The sequence below is a fragment of the Benincasa hispida genome, chromosome 3, assembly GCF_009727055.1.
Source record: "Benincasa hispida cultivar B227 chromosome 3, ASM972705v1, whole genome shotgun sequence".
NCBI classification, from domain to species: Eukaryota; Viridiplantae; Streptophyta; class Magnoliopsida; order Cucurbitales; family Cucurbitaceae; genus Benincasa; species Benincasa hispida.
This window is the reverse complement of record NC_052351.1, coordinates 48,110,415-48,121,944: the sequence shown is the minus strand read 5'-3', so window position 1 is coordinate 48,121,944 and position 11,530 is coordinate 48,110,415. Positions and strand designations below refer to the sequence as shown.

Below are 11,530 nucleotides of genomic sequence, written 5' to 3'. Positions count from 1 at the left end.
AGATTTACTACAAAAGGAGATTGAAAAGAGATTTTTCATACCAATTTGATGCTACCAATGAACAATCTTGTGAAATCTAATAACACTACTTGAAACAACTTTAAGAAGGATAAATACACATTGCTCTCTTTAAGAAGTGTGGTTTATAGCACTAGGATAGAGGTTAGAGAAGAAATTTTTAGATTTCTTCAGGCTCTCTTAAAGGATAAATGAATGAATACTTGGGGAACTTAAAAGACAATGTTATTGGAAAGTAAGCAAACCTCTTTTTCTCCCTCCTCCATGCATGCACGACCAAGAAATATTAAAACAAAGTTTTTCACTCTTCAATTCACTCATCTAAACTCTTGATTACCCTAGGGTGGAAGCTCAAAAGATTATGTTAAGAAAACTATACTGTAGTTGATTTAACTTCCTATTTCTTACGTACCTTCTTATTTTTAATCCCTAATTATCTTATTTTACCTTCTTAATAAATTAATTAAAAACTTATGACAAAAAGTTACAACTACAAAGACTGTAAATAACTATACCATACATCCGCTTATTATCACATGCCTGCCAAGTTAAATAATCTTGTATTTACATTCATTCTTCCCTTCTAATATTCAAATAACTAAATATAAATATGACTAAGTTACTAATATTTGGAGTAAATTTTAGAATTGTAATAATCATATGCAAACAAGTATTGAAATGAAACTGTATATATATATCAATTATGCTCAATCTCTCAATTTTATTAAATTAATTAGTTAACAAAGGATCCTAAACTCAATTTAAATAGTTAATTACATTAGTTTATCTAAATTAGCAAAAGCATAATAATACTATGAACCTTTCACATTTTTTTAAAGTTAAGATGTCATACTCATAAAACCGTGAAAAAAAACATGTCAATGGTAATTTAATACCATCGTTATAATCACATTATTTTGTACTTAAAAGAAACCATTATTTGTGTCAGAAGGAAACATTATTTTATTTTCTAATTAGAAGAATAGTCTACTTTGAAAAAAACATTTCATTTGAAGGTTGAACCAATTAATATCCAAACTAACAATTATATCAATTTTAATTCTAAACCTTCACAAATCACTTTAGACCCTCTCGGCGCTCACAACTGATTTTCAATAAATTTGATTCAAAATCAACTAAAAACCACCCAAATAAGATTATTATTTACTCAAAATCCTACCAAATTAGCGCAAAAGAACTTATTAAACAGTAGGAAAGTACAGAGAAGAGGAGGAAACTAAAAGCCGCTAATATGCAGTTTAACTACAAAATTTTCTTTAATATTACATTAACCCTTACAATGAAACAAATATGATACACTCGTAGAAGTTATGCATTAGCATTTTTGAAATGAGAGAGTTATGTATTAGCGGTATTAAAACAAAATAAGATGGGAGATTTCCTATCCTATCAGGACTCATTAATTTCTGCTTCTTTAGAATGCAAGTTTTTTTCAGCTCTACAGTAGAATTTCATTCAAGTGATCACTGATTGCCATCCAAGCTGACTAAAGGAAAAACAGCTTGTTGGTTGAGATATTAGAGTTTGCCTATAAATAAATAGGATTGACAAATAGGAAGATTTGAACAGTAGGAAACTTATCCTCATCAACTGAATTATTCTTGAAATGACGGCCATTAGAAACTTGCATTGGAGACCTTTAAAGACTCTGGATCATAACTACTGACTTGATGCATTGCTTCCGCTAAATAGCTTACATTTCTCGTCGTCACACCCGCCATGCTGCCCCAAAAATCATAATCGAAAAATGAATATTTCTTATTAAATATCATCTTGGTTCCTGTATTTTGAAACTCGTTCAATTTTAATTTTTTAATTCCTATAATTTCAGATGTCTAAATTTAATCTCTTGTATTAGTTTTTTTTTTTTTCTTAACAAATTATTTTGACATGTGTTCATAAAATGTTTTTTCATACATGAAAATTACTATTATTATTTAATTAGTTTCAATAAAGACTAACTTCAAAAGACTAACAATTAAATTTGGACATTTGAAAAGATATCGATAAAGGAATAAAATCCAAAGTATAGACCAAAATGATATTTTAAATATTATTTTTACTTAGTACAGCTTATTAATGTTGTTAAAGATACCTCATACGTCCATCCCTGGTCATATATATATGAAAATCTCTCGCCAGCTGATCAATCTGCTCACAGTTCAATCCAGAATAGCAAAACATTCCAACCTACATTTTGTTACAATTGGTCAATAGAGAAATATTAAACATCTTTATCTCAATTTAATCCAGATAGTCTTCAAGTTTACGAAGTCTCATCGACAAAACTTACAAGATGTCGTTCTTGTAAACCAATGATTAACAAAATAAAAAATTCAGAATATGATGCTAGCATTAACATAGCTCAGTGATAATTGAGCTACTTTTTCTCTGTCCATACCCAACATTTATTGTATTCAAAAGAGAGAGAAAGAAAGAATAACCCAAAAAATACCAAATAAATTTTAGATTTAAATACTATTTTGGTCTCTGAACTTTGAATATTACTCTATTTTGGTCCCTAAACTTTCAAAAACATCCATTTTAGTCCCTGAACTTTAAGAAGTGCTTACTTTGGTCCCTACTATTAAGATTTTGTTAACTCTTAAAAATAATAATTTTTTTAGAGAACTTTTAAAAATAATAGCGAGATGGTTTGTATTTGTAGATGATTAGATTGCCAAATACTTTAGTCATGCTAAAAAATCCAAGGTTTCAATTTTGAATTAGGTGGTACAACAATTTTCTATAGGAGATCTCAAACATCATTTTGCATCCAAGATTTTGATCGTTCACTATTTTGGCACGTTGGTTGTTGATATTTTACTTCACCTTCATCTTGCTCAATCCATGCTTGATGCAATTCATCCTTAAAATATTTCATCTACATAATCCTAACAATAGGGACTAAAATAACCACTTTTTAAAAGTTCAAGGACTAAAACGGACGTTTTTTAAAGTTCAAGGACCAAAATAGAACAAGGTTCAAAGTTTAAGAACCAAAATAGGATTTAAACCTATTTATGATATCATCTTATTTTAATGTGATGGCATATGGGTCATCGTGATCATACTGATCGAAAATATGGGCATGTTCATAGGACATTATTTTAGTTGGAAAGAAATCAAAGAGCAAGGATGCCAACAATAATAATTGCTAGATAATATTAATTAGTTTAGAGTGCAATGATGATAAGAGTTCTAGAAGTATAGATAGTAAGAAACAGAAATGTAATTTGACCAAAATTGTAATATCATATTCAGAACTGACCTGCTTGACTATGTGGTCCCAATTGAGAGGAGAGTTCAATTTCTCAAGATTATCAAATAAACTAGCTCTCATAGATCGAATGCGATCGGCCATGACCTTGAAATGAAGGAGTATCAAAAGCACATCAGAATCAGTATCCACTTGGAATCAAGAAGTTACAAGATTATTCATCCATTACCTTCAGTTCTTCAATCCATTCAGCCTTCAGACGTGGATCGCTCAAGATTGTTGAGACTAATAACACACCATGAATGGGAGGGCTGCTATACATTGCCCTGGCCAGTCGCTGAAGCTGAGATCTTACTATCATGGCTTGCTTTTGATCTTTGCCAAGAACACTTGAAAAGGGGAGAAAGATGAACAAAGAGATGTAATGTAAGAATTCTAGACAGGAAAGAGGCAGAGGTCACGATTTAAAATGATGCAACGCAATCATAATAAGTAAGAAAAAGGCTTAAGAGCTTAAGATATGCTAACTCCCATCCCATCTATTAGCTTATGAACCCAACTTTACCAGAATTATAGTGCAGACCAAAGGGTGAATCGTTAAAATGGAACGAGCTTCAATGCACTGTACCTCAGTATTTTGATTTTTGTAACGTTATGGTCCCCATGGTTTTATCTATAGCAATTCAGTATTTAACATTTTCTAAATATAAAATTAAGCCCTTTACCTTTAAGTTAAGTTTTCGGTAGAAGTTTTGATTGGACAATCAGCTTTAGTCAATTATTCCTCTAGTATTAATATGCCACATTTCAAACAAAAATCAAGGACTCGGTCATGTTAATGATGACTAAACTATTATTAAAAGCCAACTTGAGTCTAGCACAACATGACATGCTCTGATAGATAGTATATGTTATCTACCAACAACTTAGAGATTCAATCCACCACCTCATATGTTGTTAAAAAAAAAAAAAAAAAAAAAAAAAAAAACTCATTGTTAAGGCCTAGTTTGGAAGCATTTGGATTTTTTGTTTTTTATTTTTGAAAATTAAGTTTATAAAAACACTTATTCCACCTCTACATTTTTTATTTTGTTATTACTGTTTACCAATATTTTCAAAAACTAAGTCAAATTTTAAAAACTAAAAAAATACTTAAAAACTTAATTTTAGAATTTGACTAAGAATTTTCAAATCATTATAAGAAATTTAGAGAAAATAAGTTTAATTTTAAAAAACAAAAACCACATGAATACCAAATGGGACCTAAAAGAACTAAATGGACCAAAATACTACCATTAAAGTGTTCAAACACCGCATGTTGTTTTGTCCTCTAGGCTGTTGTTCCCTTTGTTTCCATTGAGAAGTGGTTTCTGTCCCTTGTCCAAAAAAGAATGATCAAACGTTTCTCTCTCTTATTAAATATAATTGAGACCATCCAATGTCATTTTATGTGTACTTCGACCACTAACACGAGACGATTACTTTACACAAACCTACCTTAGACAACCGACCCTGTGTCCGTATAAACCCATATTCTTCGCAAAGGATTGAGCACATCCCACTATATGTCCATCTTCAAGAAATAGCCGTATAGCTTTGGCATCCTCTTCAAGATCTCCACTGGCAAAACCTTGATACGCCATGTCAAAGAAGGGAAAGTGATGTTTCACCTGGCAGGCAAAGTTGGAGTTAAGTCATATCATTCTCTACAATAATCCTGCAATGGTTGAAGTGGACCCATCAAATTCTTAGCAACTACCATCAACTGATTTGAAATTTCTCGCCATTGTCCATCCGTTGGGTCGACGCCAGTTGGGTTGTGGGCACAGGGATGGAGCAGAAAGAATGAACCTTCTGGGGCATTCTACATCAAATAAGATCGTAAATGACATATATGAGCAGAAAGTTTCTCTTGCTACTGTATGAAGAAACATCATCAAAGGCAAATTAACCAACGTACAACAAAGGGAGCAGTAATGCCAATTACTGCCTGTTGGCTAAATAAGGTTTCAGTTTAAGTTGAAACATTCTGTTTTGAAAAAAAATATTTTTTATACTATCATTGAATAAATTATTTATAACAAATTTTAAACAGATATTTAGTCTCTTTTATAGGTCAATTTGATAACTATTTAATTTTTGGTTTTTGAAAACGATGGTAAACATACTTCCACCATCTATAAGGCCAATTGGCAAGTTATCTGAAAATAAGGTATTCAATGAAAACAAAGTTGTATTTCATATTTTAATATAGGTGTATGATAGCAAATTTAGAAATTGAATTCTAATTTAAATAATTGTTTTAAATGTGTATGAAGTTATATTTAAAACATAAAACTAGTTTTAGTTCATTAAATATTACGTTGCATATAAACTATTATTAATTAATTTATTAATATGTTTTATGTTAAAAAATTTGTATAATTATTATTTTGTAATATTATATAATTTATAATACATCACATAATATATATTTTAATTTTTAAAAAATAATTGTTTCTATAACATCAAATACTATATTTATAAACGTTTTTATCTTTCATAATGTGTGTGAGTGTGCACATTTTAAAATTTAAAATTCAAAATATGAATCCGAATCAATTTTCAAAAACAGAATTCAAATTGCTAACCAACACTAATTTTCTAAACTTAGTGAATCTAGAAACATAAAACAAAATCCAAATTCCAACCAAACCACATCTAACAAGTTTGTTTTTAGTTTTTGAAATTTATGCTTGTAACCTATGACATTTTGTTATATTTAAAAATATTTTCAGCTGATTGACATTTAAAACAACATCCCAAATATATACTATATACATCATATATGGAAGATGAAACAACAAAAATAGCCTTGAACCTGACACCAAATTTCCACCATACCTTGATATCATCCATGAATGCTCCAAAATTTAAACCCTTTGAATCTGGATGATAGTAGCGGTAGGTTCTCACTGGCACTTGGGCATCTCTCCAAATGTTATGGTGGCTGCAGGTCAATCGTAAATTTCAGAGATAGAAAGAAAGTAATGAAGGTTGAAGAAAATTGAATCACAAACAGAAACTTACTTAGACCAGGTTGGCTCAGGCAAGAAAATTGGAACATCGGGATGGAAATGCCTCTGAAATTCAGCAAACAATCGGCATGCTCCAGTCCCGGACAGTGCCTGAAGTCCAGCAAATCTCCTTTCCTTTATAACATCTGAATCCTTTCCATAAATCAACTTAACACTCTCCTCCACAAATCTTGAACTCGCCGCAGCAGAAATTGACTCTCTAAAGTTTTAAAGAAAACAAAATGCAAGACTCAGCAAACCATAAAACTCAACTCAACCTCGCTAGTTTTTCCATCTAAACAAAGCATTGAAACTTACAAGAACTCGCTCCCAGCAATTTTCGATTCAGCATCCCTAACACATTGAAGCACAACCGGTTTCCCCTCGTCGTCGCGATAAGCTCCCTTCCAAAAGTGGATCATTCAAAAAAATTATAAAAAAAAACATGAAAACCTTCAACGAATTCAAAAGAAATCAGAAAAACAGAGTTACTTCAGTACCACTCCAAGGTTGATTTTGTTAGGGCTCGGATCGGCCAAGAAAGCCTCCGTAATTCCGATGATTGGATCCTTCGGAGCCGGTTTCACATGATCGAACCATCCGAGACTAAGAGCTTTCGAAGTTGAAGTTGAAATGCATCTTCTCGTCAGTACGAAACTCCTCCACATTACAATCGTTCGAAGAAGAAATACCACCGTTGAAGTTGAAGTTGAAGTTGAAGCTGAAGGCGTGTGTAGCATCCATGATTAACGAAGCTTTTCCTTTATAGCCTTCTGAGACCGATCCTCTCCGTTGATTCTTTGTTGACGAAAAAGAAGAAGAAATACCACCGCTGTTTCTTGTTTGCCGGCAGCCAGTGGAAATGATTGGATTTCCTCCGCCTGTTTCAGAAAACCGGGGGAACTCAATATTGAAAACTGAAAAGTCAGTAGGTGAGAGAGATGGCCCAAATTGTCAACAAAGCCCAAGTAACGATTTGTGATATTGGGCTAGGCCCAGTTTTGAATTGGGTACGTACGGACTCCATATGTGGGCCTTGTTCAAAATGATACTTTATTGGGCCGGCCTTCAGAATCTCGCGGTTGCACCGTAACCATCTTTGTCTTATGTATTTGGAATGCATTTCAAGTGTTTAATTTAAAAAATAAGTTATTTTGAAAAAAAATTAGAACATTTGACAATTACTTAAAATAACTTTTGAAGTATATTTTCAACAATTTTTGTAAGTGTTTAAATAAAGAGTCAACCAAATAAATGGCTAAAATAAAATGTTGTGTTTTAAAGAATGATAAGAAATTAATGATCAACTAAATCTAATACTTTTAAAATCTGTAAATGGACTAACATATCCCAATAGTAACATCCCTATAATTATGGTGTAATTTAAAAAAGAATCTAATAAACTAAAAATAATGTCTTTAACAAAATCTAAACAAACCAAAAAAAATATAGGAAAACGCAGTTTAACCAACTAAAAAAACAACGTTATATGTCGACTTCATAGGTTAAAAAAGCAATGTTTAACCAACTGTATATATGTGGGAGATTTGGGACAACCTCCAAAGAAAATACATGGTATAAGAACGAGAAGCAAGCTTTAAGTGACGATTAATTCCCCACTAACCTCAAAAACAAGTACCTTATACTAAAAAATAATGTTACAATTTCTTTTGTTAAGTCATGAAAATACACTGTACATAGAAAAACAGGAGGTTAGGAGTAAACACCTTTAGAAACTTTAAAAATTTGAGACATTCTACAATAACTTTTTCAGGTAACCTCAAATTACCAATATTCACTATAAATCGGTAGCGCAACCAAAATACAAAAGAAAAATTCAATTTGCAAGAGGAGATGTACCATGTTGAATGCATTAGATCCACTACTAGTATGTTATATGTCAACTTCATAGATTGTGGAGTGAAGCGTCCCGTGAAGTGAATTACCTTTCATTCTCACATACACTGTCGAAAATAAGTTACATTCTTAAACTTGGATTTGTAGAGAGGTATAGTGAAAGTGGAGAGAAGAAGGATGAATTGGAATGAAAATCATATCTGATATGATCTTGCTCTTTGTAGTTGGAAGTTTGGTCATTGTCTTAACAATTATAATACTTTTTGTTCCCTCCCACTAAAATTGAAATGATGAATTTCTTACCTTTAGTATCTTAGTTCACTATAGGACCATAGGAAGGTTGGAGTCATTTAATTGAACTAGTTTAAGAACATGTGCAATACACATGAAAACTCATAATTTTAATTAAAAATTATAAAATAAATGAAACTTCTAATATGTAACAAAAATTATATAGTTTTTTTCTCAGTGTTTTCATATTATTGCGTTAGTTATTAAATTATCAAATAAATGTATAAATGAAACTTCTAATATGTAACAAGAATTATATAATTTTTAAACTCAGTGTTTTCGAACAAATTTTTTTAAAAAAAATAAAGGGATAATGTGTATAATATAATTGAACCACAATCATATTTTAAAAATTAAAACATGAAAGATTTCCTTCCCCATTTTCTCAAATCACCCCTTTACATCTCCCTCATGCTTCTTCGTCAATCAAAAATCACAGTATTATTAAGAACATAGAAGGAAGAATCGAAGAAAAAAAGAGAAAGAAAACAAAAGGCAAAAAAAAAAAAAAATACACACGTATCAATGGTAGTTACCTTTGGAGGAGAGAGATTGTCATAAATACAAATATATAGATAGAAATAAATTTCCCTAAAAATAATGTTCTTTGTTTGGTTGTTGGCCCCAGGTGGTGAGGTTTTGTTTCCTTTTCTTTGTTTTTCTTCCAGGTGGATGGTGTTGTTTACATTTGTTGTGTCTTTGTTTCGGTTGAGTCCTATCTTTGTTTGTATTTTGTTGTTTTGATGCCTTGATCCCGAGCTGTGGGATCCCTTGTTGTTGTATAATAATCTCACCTATTCTAAAAAAAAATCCCTAAAACTAATGTCGGAGATTTTATTGGTGAGAGTGCAATTATAAGGGGAGAACTGGAAAAAAAAAAAACAAAAAGGCAAAAAAAAACACGCAACACACATCAATGAGGATTTTCTTTGCTTTGAAGGAGGAACAAAGGAAAAAAAAATTAAAACAAACAAAAAAAGAAAACACACATGTCAATAGTAATTTTCTTTATTTTTGATTAAAAAAAAAAGTACACAACAATGTTGGGGGACCGGGGGTAAGCCTCTAACAAACACAAGTACTTAACAATATTTTTGTTATTACAAGTTATGAAAAACAACTTCAAAGGTTGTTAAAAAATTAGTTATACAAGTTGTCTTTAAATACATCTGTAAATTTTTTATACATATATGATGGAAAAAAGATTGAGAGATCTAGGTAGCTAAAATTACTTATCTTGTAATTCTTGTTGTAGCTCCCCGATTAAGAAATCACCGACTTCTCCATGGACGTAGACTCCTTTTGGCCGAACCACGTAAAAATTCTTGGTGTTCTTCTTCTTCCTTTATCTTCTTATCGTTTACCTCAGCACCTTCATCATATAGACGAAACTCGTCAGCACCTTCATCGTCTAGACAAACTCGGCAATACCTTCATCATCTAGACGAATCTCGACAGCATCTCCCTCTGGTTTTTCCCTCTTTTCTCTCTCGTTTTCTTCTGCAAGAAAGAAAAGATTAGGGTTATTCATTAAAGTGTCTTCAATTCTCTGAGTGCTTGAAGTGAATCTTGACCATCAAAGTGTAGGGTGAAGATCAATCTTCACGAGGATTGTGCTTTTAGCACACTGTTTTGTTTAAGATTGAATTTCATCAGTGGTCTTGGTTTTAATTCGGGCCAGGCTTTCAACTAAAGCCCAAATAACTTTGTTTCAATCAGTAATTGTTCTTTCAAGCCCATCAAGCCGAACAATTTTATTAGAAAGCTTCCCTAGAGATGTTATCAATGAACATATCAATGGTGTTTTACTTCTCAAGAAGTTTAATATTTCATGAGAGAGCTTATTTGGAGATGTTATCAATTAATACATCAATGGTATTTTACCTTTGTTGTCAAGAAGATAAATTATCTAAAAATCTTTAACATCTCCTTTCACATTAATTAAATACATTCCGAAGAGGTCGAAAAGGTGTGAAGATGTGAAAGTTTTAAAAGACTTTGGATCGTAGGTTGAAAAAAGTTCGTTAACAGCTCACAATTAAAAGCAAATGCTATATAGATCAATCAAATTGTTTTATCCTATTTTGTAATATTAAAATATGTTTTTCTTTTATTTTAAAAGAAAATTCACGAATAATAATAATAGAAAAAAAATCCACGTATCTCTCAATTGCCGTATGAAGAAAGAAAGATTTCGTCATCCAAATTGTACATAATATATAGAAACAAGAATTGACCTAATGGATCCAATTAGACTCATTAATTTTATAGATATTGAGGAAGGCAGTGTCATTTCACTATGGATTGGAATTTATAATTAAATAATGCAGCAACTTCAAGGTGTGTTTGGATTGGTTTTATAGGGACTTAAATATATTATATTTTATTTTATAAAAAAAGAAAAAAGAAGAACAAGTTTTTTTGCACTTGAAAATGTGAACTAAGTATGACAATCCAAATGTCTTTAGACTTCTGTATAAAACGCCATTTTGGTAATGTGTACGTTAACTTTTGTTCTATTTTATAGTTGTTGAATTTTAGTGGGTGTATTTTCACTAAATCCCAAAATTAACTCGTATAGTTAATTTATTGTTTGATTATTTGTAAAAAGAATTAGTCTTCATCCCTTCTTTCCACCGGTCGAGCATTTTCGAACCTTTAACTCTAAAAGACTAAATTTAAGATTTATTAAAAGTATATGAATTAAATTTAAGATTTCTTAAAATTATATGAACTAAAATTGGACAATTGAAAGTAAATTGACTAAAATCGAATGGAACTTAAAGTAAGTAGACTAAAATGATCATGGAGACGGGATGAGGCTTGTTGCTTAGAGGATTAGAGCATGTGGCTACGAACTACGATATCAGGAGTTCGAATCTTGGCCAAAAAGGGAAGTACTTTTCCCTTCGGGGGTAGGAAAATCATGATCAGGATGGCGGACTCGAATCCATGGAATGACCTTATCTTTTGATTTTTTTTTCTTTTTTGTTAGTTGGTTAAGGGCGTAGACTTTCTAAGTGAAGGCAAGCGCAATGAGATATTTCATATCCTCCTTGTCACTAAG

The 11,530-nt window shown here is 31.3% G+C and overlaps 1 protein-coding gene across 2 annotated transcripts; it reads right to left on the bottom strand.

Moving 5' to 3' along the window:
* Positions 1-1,271: 1,271 nt before the first annotated feature.
* Positions 1,272-9,968, bottom strand: LOC120073366 (aspartate aminotransferase, mitochondrial-like). 2 transcript variants are annotated; one of them, XM_039026172.1, is made up of 11 exons: positions 7,334-9,968; positions 6,816-7,196; positions 6,634-6,719; positions 6,329-6,535; positions 6,143-6,248; positions 5,019-5,123; positions 4,757-4,929; positions 3,489-3,648; positions 3,311-3,406; positions 2,135-2,229; positions 1,272-1,761 (listed from the first exon to the last, which is right to left on the bottom strand). In XM_039026172.1, exons 2-11 carry the CDS (start codon positions 7,053-7,055, stop codon positions 1,656-1,658), a joined length of 1,374 nt encoding a protein of 457 aa, XP_038882100.1. In that variant the 5' UTR covers positions 7,056-7,196; positions 7,334-9,968; the 3' UTR covers positions 1,272-1,655. The 2 variants fall into 2 exon arrangements, with proteins under 2 accessions (XP_038882100.1, XP_038882101.1); XM_039026173.1 differs by having other exon boundaries at positions 8,176-9,968.
* Between the last annotated feature and the right edge of the window lie 1,562 nt (positions 9,969-11,530).